The 20,603-nt window shown below is 46.8% G+C and overlaps 1 protein-coding gene across 1 annotated transcript; it reads right to left on the bottom strand.

The window, feature by feature from the left end:
* Window positions 1–10,058: 10,058 nt before the first annotated feature.
* Window positions 10,059–19,728, bottom strand: LOC136746459 (suppressor of tumorigenicity 14 protein homolog). The gene is made up of 17 exons (XM_066698963.1): window positions 19,610–19,728; window positions 18,385–18,452; window positions 17,110–17,300; window positions 16,908–17,000; window positions 16,462–16,681; window positions 16,186–16,328; window positions 16,008–16,105; window positions 15,775–15,884; window positions 15,397–15,530; window positions 15,056–15,160; window positions 14,782–14,892; window positions 14,548–14,661; window positions 14,179–14,298; window positions 13,806–13,989; window positions 12,867–13,138; window positions 12,271–12,407; window positions 10,059–11,531 (listed from the first exon to the last, which is right to left on the bottom strand). Exons 1-17 carry the CDS (start codon window positions 19,724–19,726, stop codon window positions 11,373–11,375), a joined length of 2,376 nt encoding a protein of 791 aa, XP_066555060.1. The 5' UTR covers window positions 19,727–19,728; the 3' UTR covers window positions 10,059–11,372.
* Between the last annotated feature and the right edge of the window lie 875 nt (window positions 19,729–20,603).

Below are 20,603 nucleotides of genomic sequence, written 5' to 3'. Positions count from 1 at the left end.
TTTCATTGGACAGAGGAATCAGAATTCACACTGACTGTGGTTTGACTGAGATCACCCTGTTTATAAAGGCTGATTTAATGTAACTGATTTGAGAGTTAGGAGGCTTCAACAAGAGAATGAATCCATGTCTAACCTATTTTCATTTATGATAGCCAGTGGTGAATAAATCCTTAAATGTGCTGAAAAACACATCACTGAAGGAAGACATCCTTTTCTACATGATCTGCATGAACCACAGTCTGAAGACTCTCAAGCCCGTGTGAGGAGCTACCACTGCACTCAAACACACAGTTTAGACCTTACTCTGAAAATTCTCTCTTCTGTTCCAGTCATTTATTATAAGAACATAACTTATTATTAAATAGAGCAAATGTCTAATAATGAACAAGATGGATTCATTGGCTCATATTTAAAGCGAGAGTTGAGATCAGCCAGGCAGAGGTCTGGCCTGAACAAGAACACACCCCGTCCAGGTCACCCTGCAGAGTTTGGCGTGGCTGTGGTCTTATCTTGAGCAGCTCACAGTACAAGGTCTCCCTACCAAATTCATCCATTTGTCAAACAGTCATATCCCTTTTGCAAAAATTAGTTGTTCCTGTGTCTCCCAGCTGTCAAGGGAAGAGAGTCATCATTCATCAAAGGCTAATGGGGACGAGGACAGGATCGAAGAGGGGCTTCCTGGCAGAAGAATCCTTGCTCCTTTTCCTGTTCCTCTCCTCCATGGATATTCTCGTACGAGTGGTTGTGTGATTCTACATCCCTGTGTTTATATCCCTCTAGGTAAGAAAGAGCTGTCGCTATGGGAGAGCTGTCACTGGTCCAGCAACCAAGAAACAGGCCCATGATCTGCTGACTAACTGTTTTCACCTTTCCTCAATTAAGACTTAGTCAGACAAATACTAATCCCTGCTTGCAGAGTCCATATCACACTAACACACCATGAGAACATACACAGCCAGATTAAAGGCAAACAGCTAATTAGACATATTTGTTAACAAATGAAGCTCCAGTGATTAGTAATATGATCTTGTTAATTGTGTAATGAAACAGCGTGTTACTGGGTCACACTGCCTTTTCTCTGGGTCTGTCGCACTTCAATCCTGTCCTTCTGCTGGCTCTCACAAACTGCTGCCATAAGAAGTTCTCTCTCTCTCTCATACACTCACTGCAACACAACTGCGCCATCTACTGTTAAACAGACTGTAATAAATGCAATATTCAGAATCAGAAGTGCCAAAATGTAGACTTAAGGAAAGGCTGATTAAACGTTGTGAATTGATGAAGGGATACATTTTGCTTTTACAGAACCCTTAATTAAAATGATCTTTAATAATATGGAAAACACCGATCTCCTAGCACAGGATTGTGCAACAGTTACAAACATGACCTCTTTGTGAACCGGCGGCCTCTTGGTTCTGGCACCTGCAGTTCAATTGCACAGGCCGAAGAAATGATGAGTCTCGTCTTGACACGAGTCCGCTGTTGAAGTTGGCTTAGCCGCTGACACTGTGAGTTGTTGTGTCAGCAGCACCAGCAGCTTCCGTGTAAGAGCAGGGACCCTGTGGCTCTCTTGCCGGGAGCTGCACGGCTACACGCCGACCTGCTGGCTGATCCAGTCCTGGAACTGCGAGAGGCGGGTGTAGACGCCGGGCCGCTGCCTGCGAGCGCAGCCCTCCCCCCAGCTCACCACGCCGGCCTGGACCCAGCGCCCTGACCTCGCCTGGCACACCAGGGGTCCCCCAGAGTCACCCTGCAATACAGCACAGTCACCTACAGACCTGTCTCCGCTGCTGTAACACAGCACAATACGCACAGCAAAGCCCGGTCTGCACTTACATCTGTCCCCATGAAGTGATCTACTGAACTCGCATACTGCGTTTACAAATAAATCCCCATTTCAAATCATGTCAAAATCATTATTTACAGTGGCTGCTGATTGCCTAATGCTACATCTTGTTGAGTGAGAGAAGTACCAACAGAGATGACTCTAATACCACATTTCCACTAGCCACGTTCAGGAGCGCAGTTTCTTATATAGTATCGGCCGAGTCCCAAACTAGTCCGCGGCACATACTGTGACGTCACTGACGCAGCGCGTCTGCATTCTGACATTATGACTACAGTAATGGCGGCCGCTGTCGATGCCAGAGAAGAAGGAATATGTGTGTTTACCTTGGGGAAACGATTCATCTGAAGCAGTTGTGACACAGGATTAATTTCTAGGCACAGAAAGACATTTAAGAGTGTTTGAAAAGATCGCGAAAATCCTGCCAGAGAAAGGACTGCAGGACTGCAATACAATGTGCCCTGACGAAATACGATGTTATTGAAGCGATTTTTATTTTGCCCATTGATAAAGCTGCAGGTATACAGAGAAAACACGCTAACACTGAATATGTGAAAACTGTTCCAGTAAGTTATGGATCCCAGAGTGTTGAAGTCGTATTTATATACACATGTATTAAGAAACTGTGACTCGTATCTGTATTTCATGATATAGATATGCAGTGGCTACACGGACAGATTTAAACCCAGCGCACTGTATTTCATAATGCAACACAGCTCATTCTCCCACAGACAAATAATAAGGGCGAATATGTAGGATACTTAAATTAACCTATATTGTCAGTGTTAATCGGATCATGATACAGGGAGAAGTAACACGGTTATTTACGATGTGCTGCTAAACAAAATAAACTAGGTGAAATTTTAAGTGATGTAATTTGTTTTATATATTGTTTAATTGTGTCCCGGTTTCTACTTTTGAATATCTTGTATAACTTATACTATAAGACTGTGTTAGATATCGTAAAAACATTTCAGCCCAAAGTTTATTGCACTTTAATGTTAGTGGTATTTCAGCCTCCTAAATCCCAGAGTGCCGAGCGTCCCAGATGCGGTTTGACCTTCGTGTCTCCGTCTCTTCCTAGGGCAGCTGGACCCACGACACTGAGTGGAAATGCTGCGGGTGTAGTTTAGGTGCACAGATACGACACGGCCACGCTGAGGGGCAGCTGAACAGGCCAGTGGAAACGGGGTATAATAGTAATCAAGACCAATCAGCAGCCCTGTCACAGAGTGTTCTCCTCTCCGTGGCACCACTGACAGGCCTCAGAAACACGACACCGAGCCCATCCCCATTGAGGCCAGTTACGTGATGAATCCTGGAGTCTCATCAATTCCCATCATTCCCCCACCAGTGGGGAGGACTACAAAGCCACTCCTTCAACACAACAACTGCTCTGTACTGAGTGAGCATCCCCCCCACATCCCAGGGAGGTCTGTACCTGGCAGGCATCCACGCCCCCCTGCAGCTGTCCTGCACAGAGCATATTCACCGTCACGGAGCCGCCCAGGTACCTGGAGCACTCAGCCTGCGCGATCACTTGCACCTGCCCCTTCTGCAGCACTAGGGGCAGCACACCTGGGGACAGATGGCACCGCACATCAGAGGTGCCACAAAGCTGCCCTCTCTGCTGCCCCAGGGTCAGGGCCACATTGACAAGACTGTTAGCATCAGCTTCAGTTAATGCCTGTCTTTCCCAATGAGGGAAAAAATAACAATCACATGGAGGGATCACTCTCACCATCTTCCTGCAGCAGACCCCAGCCAGTGACGAAGCAGGGCTGGCCTGCAGGGATGCTGTGTGAGCGGGGAGGCAGACACACGGGCTGCACACTGCTGCTGAACTCCAGCGGCCTCTCCAACTCCAGCAGGGCCAGGTCAGAGTCCAGCGTCTCCATGTTGTACTGCTCATGGGTTATAATGCGCCGGACCACATGCAAGACGGAGCCTGGGCCACCGGCCTGTCTGCTGACTGTGCCCACCACCGCTGTCCACAGCCATGCACTGGATACCCTGTGGCACAGACAGACAGACAGACTGACACCCTGTGACACACGCAGACAGACACCCTGTGACACACGCAGACAGACACGGCCACAGGCTCACCTGCGCTGTGTGGGGTCCTGGAAGCAGTGTGCAGCAGACAGCAGCCATCGCGGCCCAATGATTGTCGCCCCGCAAACATGTTTTTGCAGGAAGTGTAGACTGGCCTGCCAGGGCCACTCCCCGTGCTGGGCATCCTGTCCCCCTACCACACGGCTCTCCTGCTCCCCCCGCCGCCCGCAGCCTGCAGGAGGCAACAGAAACACAGAGCTGCTGACCGACCTGCCACCTTCCTCACCACATCAGCAGCCCACTACCCTCAGAAACACATAGCGTGGAGCTCCCACCTGTCTTCGGTGGGCTGCTTCTTTTTCCCCGTAAACACTGCTGTGCTGTTTAACCTTTACCCAGATAGGTTTTTTCAGAAGAAGTTTAAACTCGTCCAATACACAGTTAAGGCAGAGAATACTGGCTAATTTGTTTTTTCAGTGTTTACGATCACAAACAATTAGGGCTCAGAAGCCCAGAGGATTGGGTTCTGACTTCCATTATTGTGCTGCACAGAAGAGCTATTGTTCGGGGCCCTGCAAAGGTGTGTCTCAGCCAAGCCTGCATGATGAAAATTACAATACTGTGAACAGCGCAGCAGGGAGCGCAACGAGAACAGCGTGCCTTTGTCAGCCTAGCCGGCCTTTCCTGGACGAGCCTGATGTTTATCGGAGTAACCTGCTGAACTCCGCAGGGCTGCACTTTCCCGCACAGGGCTGACTTGCTGTGCCCCCCCGCAAAAAAAGCAGTTCTATAAACCAATATAATACAATTTTGCTTTGTTCTTTGGGAGCTAACCTGAAGTCAATTAGTGTGCCAGTATGGCTAAAGTATTTCTATAATTTCTATGACTCCATAGGCTGGAATAGGCTGAAGGCCAAAGGTCTGCTTCCTTACCATGCAAACACAGGTACGCTGGCAGGGCTAGATTTTAAATAATTCTCCAACATAAATAATGAGAAGAGCGCTGACAGATCTGCATTGATATCCATTTGCAGGCTGACTGCAGTAGGTTAATCATGCAGTTTGAAGGTCCCAGAAATGAGATACTCTTTTGTTGGGAATATCTGTTAAACCCAGTGCCTTGAGGACAGATATCTTTTTTGTGTAATTGAGGTTCCTACAGCAGAACACAACTTTTTTTAAGTTTCTTGTGTCATTTCGAGTCAAGTTACAGAGAGGTACAGACCATCTGTCTCTATAGATATGATATCTGTAACCTTGTGTTCAGTGTGCTATCACATGACAGACCCCAGCTAGGAGCCGGGAGTGCCATATATTCCCATTGTGAGCAGCAACTCCATACATTAATTCATAACAGCTTGTGTCCAGCCTCCCACATGTGCTCAGATATTTGTCTGGTTTGCTGTTGGCCTGTGACTGACCGCAGGCCATCTCCTCAGGGGTGTCTGGACAGTCCACAGTGCTGTCACACTCTTCGCTGGGCTTCTCGATGCATGTTGTGTTATGACACTGGAAGGCAGGAAATGCGCAGGTCTCCCCTGTGGAAAAACAAGAGAAATCAGTGGTGCTGAGACTCTGCCAGTGTGCAGCGTGTGGCACAGCGAGTGATGGCACTTACTGTTGCCCTGCAGGAAGTGTGCGGATGCCCACAGCCCAGCGGAGGGCTGCTGCTGTGAATGGAGGATCACCAGCATGACACGGCTGGAGGAGAGCACACTTCGCGCCTGCAGAGGGCGGTGCTCAGACCCGGGGCACAGCCTGCACAGGAACGCACAGCAACAGTGAAATACAGGGCTGCCTCTCACTGCTCAACTCAGTTCTGTCCCCAGCATTCATACTTTAACAAGACAGTTCCAATGAAACAATTGTATTAATTTGTTTCACCCATGATTACCAAATTGAACAAAAAAATACATACTGTATACAGCAGATCTAGAGGTCAGGACCCTGGACACGTACACACCTGGTGATGAGCCGTGCTTTCCCTGCGGCTAAAGAGTCATACACAGCGATGAAGTCCTGCTCACAGTCTCCCCCTGAGCTCTGGCTGTGGAGGGTCAGTCTGACGCGCTGGCCCCGCCCTGCCCTGAGCTCCCACCGGCACGGAGCCGCACCCCTCCAGTGGAGTTCCAGCCCAGATACCGGACAGTCTGGAACATAGAGACACAGTGAGCACAGGGGGACACTTTCACATCAGGACCACAGTGTCAGGCACAGGCTTCGTCAAAACTCGGGTCCCCATCATTGCCTATACCACTGACCATTAATAAATCATGTATTGAAGTGTAGTGCGTACTAAGTGTCAGGACAAAGCCCTGCGCTCAGGGCCTGTCCGTGCTGTAATGTCTCAGTGTTGTACAGGATGTCCTGACAGCTGGGCCACTCTGTCTGCAGTGCAGCTGAGAGAACAAACCCCCGGAATACCTAAACCCTGGGACACTTCCAGATGCTCACCTTTTAGTGAGGACAGCAAATACTCCTCATGACTTGACTCTGTAAATGAAGGACAGAGCATAGGATTATCTAATTGACCATCAATATGACTACTACTACTACTACTACTACTACTACTACTAATAATAATAATAATAAATTGACCATAAATAGAAACTGATGCTGTATCCAACTGGTAGTGTTCATGAGAAGTAGAATGGTTGCCATGTGACAGCAGAGTCTTACTGATGTGATTGGTCAGTTGCTGTGCAAAATCCGACCCATGTAAGGTCTGGTCCACTCGGCTGTTGACCTCCAGAGAGAGGAGGAAATGGGCAATGACACTGCCCTCACTGGAGAGGGAGAGAACAGGATATTGGCTCTCATTATCTTCTCCACCTGGAAGTGTGACTGAACTGTCAAACCACAGGTGACATTTCACTGTTAATATCAGCTATGGAGCTCACCTGAAGGCTGTCACATTCACACAGATACAGTGCCACTGCTGCTCAGGCTGGAGGAGGGCATTGCCTATCTAGAAGACAAAAACAGAAAGACAAAACTGAACAATACATTTTCTCATGGGGGGAAAAATCCAAACCTTACTTTTAAACATTTTTCTGAAATACACAAAATATTTAGGAGTCACAATTGTATTAAGAAACAAAAAACTATCTACAAAATATGTCTGTGTTTACCACTTATTATATAAACCACACCTGATATACATGGCCTTCTGGAACTGGAGCAGACACTGACTTTTGATATCAGACACTTACTAGCTGTTGAAGTGCTCTTGCCAAGAGCTGGAAGTTGCTGGACGACCTATCAGCCAGTGCTAAACTATAGGCAGCATTGATGAAGCGCAGTGAGCCGCCAAAATACATCTGCTCTGCTGGGAGTTCAGCTACACGAGGGAGAGAGAAACATACTGAACACACCCAATTCAATGAAGTAGAAACTGAATACCTATTGTATTACTGTACTTTTGTAATGCTTTAAAAACTGTGTAAGCCACCATCATCTGCTGACAAATAAATATTATTATTATTATTATTATTATTATTAATAATAATAATAATAATAATAATAATAATAATAATGTTCTTTGTGTCTTCCTTGTAAGTCACAACCTTTGCCACCAGTGTATCACAGGAAGTGTGTGTTGTAATGGGAGGGAAAGTATAACTACAGGTAAATGAACTTACTCAGGAGGTACCAGGTGATGGCAGCACTGCCTCCAAGCACCAGCACAGCGAGACAGGCAGTCAGGCTAACCCACAGGGCAGGGAAATTGCGCTCAGGCCCTGGGTGTGAAGCTGTGGCTCGTGGGTCGGAGGGGGGTGCGGCAGTCATCCCCAGGCCCAGACTCTTCTCAGCAGTGGGAGGGTCCCAGGCCAACACCTGCAGAACTGCCGGCCAGAGTGGGGTTCTAGGCACAGCGGGGTCCTGTGGGAACACAACAGTCTGGCAGGGTCAGTCAGAGACACTGCCCGAACACTCTCACTCCCAGAGAGACCAGTCTGATCACTCACTCACTCACTCACTCACTCACAGAGAGACTGTCTGATCACTAACTCACTATTGTCCCCTGCTCACTCTCACAGGACCCCCAAATGGTATACATGTATTTTTATAGTTCAATGTTCTATCTCCGTATTTTTTCATAATTGACTTGTAGCTGCTTTATATCAATAAATGAAGGAATGATTACTGTGAACTTGCTTAAAATAGTCTCAAGTAGCTCACCTGCAGTGTTGCCTCCCCCGTGTGTGTGAGCGCTGTCCGCCCGTGCGCACCGCCCGATTTCGGCTGGTCTCCCATTACGCGGCAGAAGTACCTTGTGCGGGGCACTGTGAGGAGTGCAGTTCACACAGCCCAGAGCGCTCGGAGTCTGAACGAGGCAGGTCAGCAATATAACACCCCTCCCATCCTCTTATCTCCTCTCCCCTCCCCTTCCCTCCCCTCGCCTTCTTTTCTCTGTTTCTCTCTCCCTGCCTCACTCCTTCTGGGAAAATCACATGTATTTATGTACAGTGAGGGAAAAAAGTATTTGATCCCCTGCTGATTTTGTACGTTTGCCCACTGACAAAGAAATGATCAGTCTATCATTTTAATGGTAGGTGTATTTTAACACTGAGAGACAGAATAACAACAAAAAAATCCAGAAAAACACATTTAAAAAAACTTATAAATTGATTTGCATGTTAATGAGGGAAATAAGTATTTGACCCCTTCGACTTAGTACTTGGTGGCAAAACCCTTGTTGGCAATCACAGAGGTCAGACGTTTCTTGTAGTTGGCCACCAGGTTTGCACACATCTCAGGAGGGATTTTGTCCCACTCCTCTTTGCAGATCCTCTCCAAGTCATTAAGGTTTCGAGGCTGACATTTGGCAACTCGAACCTTCAGCTCCCTCCACAGATTTTCTTTGGGATTAAGGTCTGGAGACTGGCTAGGCCACTCCAGGACCTTAATGTGGTTCTTCTTGAGCAACTCCTTTGTTGCCTTGGCTGTGTGTTTTGGGTCATTGTCATGCTGGAATACCCATCCACGACCCATTTTCAATGCCCTGGCTGAGGGAAGGAGGTTCTCACCCAAGATTTGACGGTACATGACCACGTCCATCGTCCCTTTGATGTGGTGCAGTTGTCCTGTCCCCTTAGCAGGAAAACACCCCCAAAGCATAATGTTTCCACCTCCATGTTTGACGGTGGGGATGGTGTTCTTGGGGTCATTCCTCATCCTCCAAACACGGCGAGTTGAGTTGATGCCAAAGAGCTCGATTTTGGTCTCATCTGACCACAACACTTTCACCCAGTTCTCCCCTGAATCATTCAGATGTTCATTGGCAAACTTCAGACGGGCCTGTACATGTGCTTTCTTGAGCAGGGGGACCCTGCGGGCGCTGCAGGATTTCAGTCCTTCACGGCGTAGTGTGTTACCAATTGTTTTCTTGGTGACTATGGTCCCAGCTGCCTTGAGATCATTAACAAGATCCTCCCGTGTAGTTCTGGGCTGATTCCTCACCGTTCTCATGATCATTGAAACTTCACGAGGTGAGATCTTGCATGGAGCCCCAGACCGAGGGAGACTGACAGTTATTTTGTGTTTCTTCCATTTACGAATAATCCCACCAACTGTTGTCACCTTCTCACCAAGCTGCTTGGCGATGGTCTTGTAGCCCATTCCAGCCTTGTGTAGGTCTACAATCTTGTCCCTGACATCCTTGGACAGCTCTTTGGTCTTGGCCATGGTGGAGAGTTTGGAATCTGATTGATTGATTGCTTCTGTGGACAGGTGTCTTTTATACAGGTAACGAGCTGAGATTAGGAGCTCTCCCTTTAAGAGAGTGCTCTTAATCTCAGCTTGTTACCTGTATAAAAGACACCTGGGAGCCAGAAATCTTGCTGATTGATAGGGGATCAAATATTTATTTCCCTCATTAATATGCAAATCAATTTATAACTTTTTTGGAATGCATTTTTCTGGATTTTTTTGTTGTTATTCTGTCTCTCACTGTTAAAATACACCTACCATTAAAATTATAGACTGATAATTTCTTTGTCAGTGGGCAAACATACAAAATCAGCAGGGGATCAAATACTTTTTTCCCTCACTGTATGTATAGGTAAAAAAAAAAAATGTATTAAACAGTAAATTCAGGGCAGTTTGAGAATAAACGAATAAGTAAGTAAATAAAGAAAGACAGAAAAGAGATGAATTGCAGAAAAGCATTTATTTTTCTGTGGAGGTATGTTTCCAGGTGATAACTGAGCCAAGCCATCAAGGCTGGACTGTCCACAGTCTTTGTGAATGAAGACTTTGAGAGACTGGGGTGAAACTGCCAGGACCTCTCCTGCAGTCGGTCAGTGAAATAGCCGTGCTGGCGCTGTGGGCGTAGAGCCGGCATTTCCCAGCCCCGCTGCACGCTTTGAGGTTTTAATAAACATTACCAGAGTTATTAAATGCAAATTATACTTCCTGCCTAATTAATAGTCAGATTAATTTCTGTTAGAAAGGGTACATCAATATAAACCATAAGAGAATGCAGCACCATTTCAAAACCTGAAGAAAAATCTACTTTCAGACGTGGAGAATGAGAAAGAATACATACTGCACCTCTACAGTCAGAAAATTAATAAAACCTTTGATAATTATGTAAAAATAAGTATTACTAGTATATAAGATTCATCCTATAAATTCAGTATTTATAGGCAGTAAATAATCCTCATTCTGTGGCCAGAGTATATGGCATGTAAATTGGGTTTTCTACTTTCCAGTGAGATCCATATCGATGTGACCAAGCAGGAACTGTAGTACAGGCCCACAATGGTCCTTGGGAAGCACGAGGAATGCAATGGCATCATATTTCAAGGTGTTACTCATTGGAGTAGATAGAGAGCCTTTACCTGTAGGCCCAGATTATAACATTATAGAACAGGGCAAAACTGTTTCTATAAAGCAAAGTGCTACATAACTATGAATTAACAGTGTAATATAATTCCAGAGTGCCTACTAGACAGACAAAACAATGTGGTGGTAGACACTGGGTAGGAAACATTTCAGAGAGGGAGGTGAAATGCAAAGTTCACAGGCAACCCTGGTCTTCAGCAGCCAGCGGCGTTTTCCAGATAGAAAAAACTTTCACACTGTCCAAGATCCAATTAATCTTAATCCTCATACATGAAGTCGCTGATACAAACCTCATGGGTTCATCCATGGGTTACCCCCTACCAACACTCCCTCTGGGTTAAAGTAGCCCATTGTTAAAGGAGAGCCAGGGGGCTTATTTCCATTCTTCACCCAGAGCTCTTGGGGTCTGAATGAGGAGCAGGTCAGTGGTGTCCTCCCCTGGGAGAGCTGGCGGCACAGTGAGGAACGTCTGTGTAGGAGTTGTTTCTGATCAGCAGAATGTCACACTGTAATGGCTGTCAGCATGGGGTGGAAGGGGGATGACCAGAAAAAACAAAACAAAACTAAACTGAATCCTTAAAACATGGGTTTGATTTCCTTCAATGGTGGTGCTGCCCCTCTCTCAGTTAATCTGTTGGCGAATCCAGTCAGAGAAGGTGATAACTTGTGTGTAGACGCCCGGCCGGTTGCGGCGCGCACAGCCCTCCCCCCAGCTGACGATCCCAGCCAGAAACCACTTCCTTCCTTTCTCCAGGCACACCAGCGGCCCACCCGAGTCCCCCTGCAGCACAACCAACAACACAGCACTCAGCAGCTGAGCCACGACAAGCACACGCACGGCACAGGCCACAGAAGAAGCAGGCACACTGGTCGGTTACACAGCCTTGTGCTCGGCTTAAGCCAGGGAATCGAGGCATCTAAGAGGCAGGGGCGGATCTACAGGGGGGCAAGGGGGGGCAACCCGCACCGTGGACCAAACATTTTCAAATATCCCCCGCTAGTACCGCGGCCAAAATACCATTATTCCCCCCCCCACCCCCAGATTGCACCATGGACAAAACACCGTCAGCACCCCCCCATGTTAATTCGGCTTACCATGGAGGATGATGATGGCCCCTCCTAAAACACAAGTTGCCCCTGCCATGCCCCCCCAGCTAAAATGGTCTAGAACCGCCACTCCTAAGAGGCAGCTATAGATCTGGGAGAGCAAGCATGATTAACTCCAGATACACATGCTGTAATAGCCCTCCTTATAGCATAGTGACTGATATTTCTGTATTTATTTTTCTTATCGTTTAATGAGCAGATTCCTCAAGCTAAGCAAGCAAGCAAGCAAGCAAGCAGGACTTTACCGTCTTTCCTTTCAGTTGTCAATTAAATGTGATATTTTTAATTTAATGCTAGAAATGTAGTTCGATCTCAGTGCCAATGAAAGCTTGGGATCAATGGCCTAGCCCTCTTCATCCTGTGTTAGTAGACAACATGTACAGAACAGCCCAGTGCGTTGGCTCAGTTGTCACCTGACAGGCATCCACTCCTCCATGAAGGTTTCCAGCACAGAGCATTCTGGGGGTGACTGCGTCGTCATACAGTTTGTTGCAGGTGTTGCGGCTGATTATCTTCACCGTGGCTTGCTGAAGCACCGAGGCCAGCTCACCTGGGACACACACAAGGCTCTGTGTTATTGCCGAGAATACAACCACACTATAAGTCTCCAATAATGTTCTCTCTCGTGTACAACATCAGAGCTAACAGAGACTGTTGGCAAAACCTGAAGCTACATACTGGCCTTTACATTTGAAGCAATTAAAGATGGTTAAGCAACTCAGACATCTATTTTCCAATGTAGATCTTTATCAACAGGCACATGGAAAGGCTTTTGATCAAGGGTAAACATTCCACCAGAGTGAAAGGGCTGATACCTGGCCAATACCTTTTTAATGTGCTGTGGGGGAATGCCGGTTTAGTTTGATTGAAGAGTGAAACTACACTGTTACTTTAATTATTAAATGCACAAAAGACCACCGTGGGGAGAGAACATCTGAATATCCATGGGAAGGACAACCTCGACTAGACAGGATTAAATTAAGTAAGTGTTCGAGTGAAAGTGACTCACCGTCCTCCATTTGAACCCCCCAGCCCGTGACGAAGCAGCTGGTGTCGGAGCCGAAGGAGTGAGTGTTGGCAGGCAGGCACACCGGTTGGATGAACTCGCTGAAGAACACAGGGGCGCTGAGCTCCAGCAGAGCGATGTCGTAGTCCGAGGTGTACTGATCGTACTGCGCATGGACCACGATGCGCCGCACCAGCCTGGTCACCACCGAGACGCCCAGGGTGTTCATGATGCTCATTCCCATGTAGGCCTTCCAGGAGCCTGCGTCAGAGTACCTGCACCAAGACACACAGCACACCTGAGCACACCTGAGCACACCTGAGCACACCTGAGCACACCTGAGCACACCTGAGCACACCCTGTTGATTGGATGGCCTAACATTGAATACTATTATGTGAATCAATTATCATATTTAGTAAAACATGTAATATGACTGCCAATTCTGTACTTAAGTTGATGGTCACTAGAGGGTGCTGAATAGCTTAACATTTCCATCAGATTCAAGCTGCCGAGTGGATGAAGCATTTCCCCCCCACGGAGGCAGAGCAGGATTTTGAAGACATATAATTAAATAACTTATCCAGTAAAATTGAGAGTTTGACCTTGGACATTTTAATTCAGTTGCTTAATTGCTTAGCATGAGAACACATTACTGTTCCACAAAAAAAAAAAAAATCAATCAAATCAAATCAGTTGTTCAAATCAGTACATCTCACACGTTTGCACAGATCAAATCAGTGTCACGCAGCCAAGTATCTAAGTGATGGTCAATCGTCATGAGTTCAGACTACACATATTAATGCGGCTCACGGTAAATAAGCAACAACATCTCAAAAGGTTCGAAAGCTCAATCTGCTCTATAATTTATTACAACCCAGGGGCAATCCTGTTCTGTCTGGCCGTGTCCTTGGCGAGGGGCAAGGCGTCCACCCTGCTGTTACCTGATAGAGTCGGAATCCTGGAAGCAGTGTGCGGCTGACAGGACCCAGCGGCTGGAAATGAGGGAGGCGCCGCAGACGTGTCCGTAGCGCCCCATCTGCAGGCTGACCTGCCAGGGCCACTCGCCCGACTGCGCATTCCCACCGCCAACAATCTTGCTCTTCTTCCGCGGTTTGGAGCCACACCCTGCAACAGAGCACGGTGTCTCTCACTCACAGGCAGGGGACATTCACAGAAATACAAAAAACACTTAAACGCACGTTGTATATTGCACTCGTCATGTCTGTAGAGGACACAACATGATAAGTGTTTCCTGAACTTGGGACATGGGTCTGCTCTTGGACATGGTGCGTCTCCGAGGCACCACAGACTCACCACAGCCAACCTCGTCCGAGCCGTCCGTGCAGTCCTTCACTCCGTCACACTCAGGGTTCAGTTTGTTCAGACACTTCCCATTCAGACATTTGTAGGAAGATGGAGAACAGGCTTTATGAACTGCAGAAACAGGAAACAAGTAAAATCTCTAAGTGTTGCTGAGCAGAAGCTCAGAGAATGTTTGTCCTGCTATTTCCTAAAGCCTGAACTTACAGACGAGACCCGATGTGAAAATTTACAAGCTTAGAATATACTTCTACTACTGATAATAGATGCACACTGAAACAAAGCCCCACATGTAAACAATTTACTGTTCTCTTTAATGTCAGCAATTGTAAGAAACACAAATGGGTCAAGAAGCGTGCTCACATGCTCTCGTGCAATTGATTTCATCGCTGCGATCTTTGCAGTCAATGATGCCATCACAGACGGAGGATTGAGGGATGCAAAGCCCCTTGGGACAGCGCAGGTAGCAGTCTCCTGCTGTGAAAAGACAGAGGGAGACACGTTTACCGATGGAGTAGCTGACATACTGCAGTATCCTGCACAGAGAGGCAGGACTCTACCCACGTATACCAAGCAACAGCAGAGCAAGATTCTTACCGCAGTCCCCCTCCTCACTATTGTCTCCACAGTTGTTCTGTCCGGTGCACAGTCCGATGTGGGGTCTGCACTGGCCATTCCCACAATGCACTTGTCCCGAGGCACACACTGCTGTGAAGTGACCGCAGACAGGGCCAGTTAACAGCTGGAGTACACTGTAACCGCATGAGACCACTCACTGAAGTCAGTATAAAGCTTTCAGAGAAAACAGCCATGGCACTGTGCGAGTAGTTGTTTCATATTCTGTATGTAACAAGATACAGCCGTTACTCACCACATCTGGCCTCGTCACTGCCATCGGAGCAGTCCTTCATCCCGTCACACAGCTTCCTCGGGGGCACACAGGAGCCATCCCCACACTGGAACTGCTTGGGACACGCTGGCAACAGGACCAGAGATCCACCGGAAAGCATAGAAGGACTCGTAAGGCAAAGGAATGGAGCAGTCAAACCGAACACATGCTGTGAGAAACTTCTTGAACCCCCCCCACATCACCACCTTCCTAATTCCTTGTGTTGGGAATTTAATTTTTCAAAGTTTTTATGTTTTAAATGCATCAGGTATTCCCCACCTTTAGCGCTAATAATTAATAAGAAGGTCTGGTTATGTACTCACACTTGTCGAGGGGGAGTGCCCGGTAGAGGATGTAGAAGCCTTTGCGGGTGATGGACTCGTCCGAGTGGAAATGCAGAGTGACGGGCGAGGAATACACCCTCTTCCTGCTGCTGTCTGCTATGGGACTGCACAGCCTAGGAGGGTAGAGCGCTGCTTCAGACACTAACTCACAGCTACGCCTCGACAGGATAAACATGCAGGGAGTCATTAACACTGATAAAAGGGCATGTTGGACACAACCAACAGACTGAATCTGGGTAAGGTCTCTAGATTACACTGACCACTGCCATGGAGCAGAAGATCTTAATTGTCCCAGATATTCACAGGATGGTGAAAGCCAATTAACAGATTAAAACCTGCACCTTAAATGGATCTTACTTGATTCCATTGATGTCTAGCCAGTCTCTTTCACAGCTGCTGGAGGATGGGGAGTCCTGGATGTCTAAAACCGCAATGGTCAGTGAGAACAAGTGTCCTGGAGCAGGAGTCTACAGTGAGGAAATACAGGAAGAACCATTTTATTCTATATGGTGCAGCCTTAGGGCAGGAATGGGGATCCATCAGGTAAGAGACAAGCAAAGTATTGAAGGGTCTAGTAAGCTGATTCTTACGCTTATAGTCCAGGTGCAGTCCACGTTGGGGGGGTAGTGGCTTGGGTAGTAGGGTGAGGTCACTGTTCCATTCCAAGCAGAGAGGGCACCGCCACAGCCTGCACACAGGGAGAGCAGCAGTCAGCAGGACAAGAATCATTTCTATGATGGGAGGTGGTTTACCCAGCGCAATACACACCTGTTTTGGGCATGGCTTGGAAGTAGGCTTTAAAGATGGCACCATCCCTCTGCCTGTTGAAGGAGAAGGTGACCAGCATGACGTTGCCGGAGGAGGTCAGCTTGATCACAGGGGGCACTCCTGTGACTGGCACTCCACACCACCTGGAAGGGAAACCACATCATGCCAGGGCAAACTGTAGGGCAATGCCAGGGCGGCCCTACTGACAGCAGGAGAGAACCACAAAACTACAAGCAGAGCAAACTGAAGAGCAGCTCGGACCAGTGAGCCTCTTACCTGGCAATGATCTTGTTCTGCAGAGGCAATAGGAAGTCATATGCAGACAGTTTGTGGGCGGCGCAGTTCCCTGGCGTGGCTCCCTGCAGAGGGGTGATGACCAGCCGGACAACGTGGCCCGAGGGGACCCGAAGCCTCCACTGATAGTAGGGCTTCTTGGGACTGGTCAGGGTCAGGGTCCGGTTATTGCCATACTTTGCATATAGGTCGAATGACATGGCTTTAAAAAGAATTTGAAAAAGCAGGATATTAGCATGGGGCAGATTTTAACAGTGCACAAGCAACCTAAAAATCCTCTAAGAGTTCCTGCTAATCTGTAAGAATGAAACGATGTTCTACCGTTTTTTTTATTGAAACACACAGACGTGGTATTTAATAGCAGCAGGAATTCTGCTCCTAAATGAAAAACTAAACACAGGCAATATCAAAAGTACAATTAAAATCACCTTGGAATCCTAGTTGCCATTTGATACTTTGTGACGATCCTTGGTTTTTTATTTTATTCTTGTCATCTAGGTCATATTCCTCAGAGTCTAAATCTGCAACAAAATACAAACAAACGGACAACATATAACCTGAAGCTGCTGCAAGTGAAGAAACAAACATGTTAATGTCAAACGAAAGGACAAAGCTTGAACACGCCCTTACCAAATAACTGCAGATTGTCCCAGTTGTTCTGGAAGGAGTACACCTCCTCGTTCCGGATGAAATAAGGTTTGGACTTGAGGGCGCCAGTCCTCTGCAGTCGGGAGGGCCGGGCGCTCCTGATGTTTGAAGCCACATCAGAGGGAGAGCAGAACTTACTCCAGTAGAAGACCCGCAGACCGCCTTCTCCTTCACTGCCGCAAAATCAGCCCTGCTTATTAATATCCCCAAACTCCCGAGAACATCACAATATCACAGCAACAACAGCAGACAATAACAGCAACAATAACACACACGTCCTATCAATACATTATAATTATATTATGTGACTGGAGATAAATCAGTGAAATTGCAGCCTTAAACCGAGATGTTTGCGAGATCTGAAATGACGGAACCATTATTCCCTATGGAAATGAGAATGTCTTACTGAAAGCCTGCAAAGTAGAGGGGTGAAGTGGTGTCAGTTCAATGTGTTACTTCAGAGGCATTCAAATTAAGTGACACTACAGAAAGTGGCCAGAGGGCTTTAGTCAGTGCAACACTGAGGGCCATGTGTTCAGCAGCATGCACAGACCTCAGCCAGCTTACCAACTATCAAGAGTGAAGACACGTGTCATACTGTTCTGAAAGAGGAAGCATTCAAAATTGTTATTGTATTAATTCATTTATAAATGTATTTGTATCTCTTGCAAGTACATCTGTCGATTCTATGTGTAAATGTTTCAGACCTAACGGGCCAATTACACTATTTTTATACAAATGACACTGGTATGGTCTTTGGTATGTATGGTACAGGACACCAGACAAGACACCAAGGGACAAAGGGGCAGAGTGATAGAGTGACAGAAAACCAAAGCTGGATTCTGCAAACTGAAGCTAAAGGAAATTAGAATAGTGGATTTTGTTGTGGTTGTTAAAAAAAAAATAGAAAAATACAGCTTTTGGCTAATAGATCTGTTTTTAATAGGCACCCAAACAAAATGAATAGTTTTTACTGCTAAAATCTGCAGCTCAGGAGCCTGAGGAATGGTGAATGACAGGACAAAGAAAAAACTAACATCATCCTAAAGGCTCTGCAGCCCTGAATGAAGCACAGAAAGAACAGAGTGGACTACAGATCACACCAGCTGGTTCAGACTTCCAGCCTTGACTCAAGAGTGGACTGTACACGTACATCTGCATGAGCGTGTGGTCACATTAATCATGAAACCCATTCAAACATATTACCCACATTCCCATTTCTTATACACCGAGGATATTTTTAGACAGAGTACTTACCTGAAGGCAGTAACACCTGACTTCACATAATATTTAGCCCAGACAGAAGAATCGTAGATCTCTGTTAACTGATAACAAATTCCAAGAGCAGAAGAGGGAGAAGAAAAAAAAGAGAGAGAGAGAACATGATGAATCCCCAGGTGACTGCTGTGTATTAATGCCCTGGTCTGCACTGCTTCTGCCTGAATACACCTGGCTGGTGCTGACATGACATTTTCCAGGGATCCCCGGGGTCAGTGACAGCTCAGACTTCCAAGTCAAAAAGCTGCCTTAGCCGAAAGATCAGTTCTTTTGTGATCTGTTTGGAGTAACAAGAGGTGTATTGTCCTATTCTCCACAATCTCACTTTGAAACCAGCATTAAAAAAAAAAACACTTTGGCAGAATACCTGGGCCTTAGTTTAAGAGGAAGAATTACAGATTCAAAGTCAATAGGTCAGGATGGCCCTAACAGCATGGTGCTTTATTTTAAACACGTTGTTTGTTGCAGTTTGAGGTCAGATTTTGCCCAAATTAAAACCCAGTTACAGTCAATTAAACCAACTGGAAATTAGATGAAAGCAAGTGTGGGATGAGCACCTGCACAGAGAGCAACACAACAGTTAAAGCTCAGAGAGATTCTTTCACAGCCAGTAAAGGAAAGCATTAATAATATGATTATTGTAATCTAGTGTACCCCAGCTCCTTAATGAAGCTATTAACACCTCACTAGTAGCATCGAACAGTGTAGTTCACTTTATTGTGAGATTTCCACTAAAAGTCACCGGCTCCAAAGTCACACTTTAACACCCTGCTGGCTCACGAGTCTGTCCCCAATTACACAGATACGAGCCAAGCAAACGAGGCTACATCTTCAAGGGGAGCCCACAGCAGGCGCTCCTGTCAGGAAGCGAGCACCCGGACAATGTTGTTATTGAGGAAATTATCTTCCATTAATTTTCTAAACAGCGAGCGGGCTCAGCTGAAAGGCCCTGGTTTGGATTCCGTGCCGCCGTGCTGACAAGGGATTTTCTTGTGCTCTGCTCTGAAAGCACCGCTCCCTGAGGGCCGTCCTAGTTCTGCTGCCTCAAAGAAACAGGGGCAAATACCAGAGCTGCCCGGCTCAGATTACTGCCCAGTCTTTACATTCAAAAAGGCTAAAGAAAACGCTCTTGCACTTAACACGAGTTGTCAAAAATGGTTTGAAGGCTACCTGTGCAAGGACTGGACCAGTGAAAGGCACTTACATAATGTTTAACTGCCTCAGCCTGGGTCTGAAACTGTGCTGACTGTGAGTCCGCCAGCTCACTGGTGTAGGTCAGGTTAGCAATTTCCACACTTCCACCGATGTAGAAGACAGACATGGCTGGGGCTGCAGAGAGGAACGGGTTACAGTTTACTGCACCATCCACACGATTCCTCTTACCCACATCACCATGTAGAGGCTGAGGAGGGGGATGTCCAGAGACTGTCACTAAAGCTCCATGCCCAGATCCACAAGAAGCACACTTACACAGGCAGTAGCACAGGGTCACCACCAGCACGGCAGTGCTCAGCAGGGCTGCAGGGAGCGCTCCGAGCAGCAGCCATCTTTTCCAGAGGCGCTCACTGGCCGGACAGAGATAGCCGCAGGCAGGGGACTGCCGACAGCGTCTCTGTAGCGCCGCACTGAACCAGGAGGGGGGCAGGTCAGGGCACTGATCCCGGATGCAGCTTTCTTTACGAAGTTCTGAAATATGACAACTCTACAAAAATAAAAGGCCAGCAACATCTCTGAGTGTGGTTTCAGCACAGCTACACAACACACAGCATACAATCACTCTGCACAGACATAAACACACTCACATACATACATACATACATACTCATAAACACACTCACATACATACATACATACATACATACTCATACACACACATACAAATGTAAACACTTACATACATACATACATACATAAGGATTCAAATAAAATTTCCTTAAAAAAAAAAAAAACACCTTTACTTTATAACTGATAAAATATAAATATCTAAGCAACAGGTGGATTCCTTAGACAGTGTTAACAATCTGGTGCAGTCGAATAGCACCATGAAGAGATTTAAACGTGGTCTATTCATGACACACTGGTTTCCCATGCCGCTGACACTGCTGTCCGAAGTCGGCTCCGAAAGACCACATCCGCGACATCCCTCAGAAGTGATAGCCACCATAACTACTGCACAAACCCCTCCAGCTTGGTGATAG

This window comes from Amia ocellicauda, chromosome 3 (assembly GCF_036373705.1).
Source record: "Amia ocellicauda isolate fAmiCal2 chromosome 3, fAmiCal2.hap1, whole genome shotgun sequence".
In the NCBI taxonomy this organism is placed as follows: domain Eukaryota; kingdom Metazoa; phylum Chordata; class Actinopteri; order Amiiformes; family Amiidae; genus Amia; species Amia ocellicauda.
Note: the sequence above shows the minus strand (reverse complement) of the source record. Positions and strands in the feature narration are given on the sequence as shown.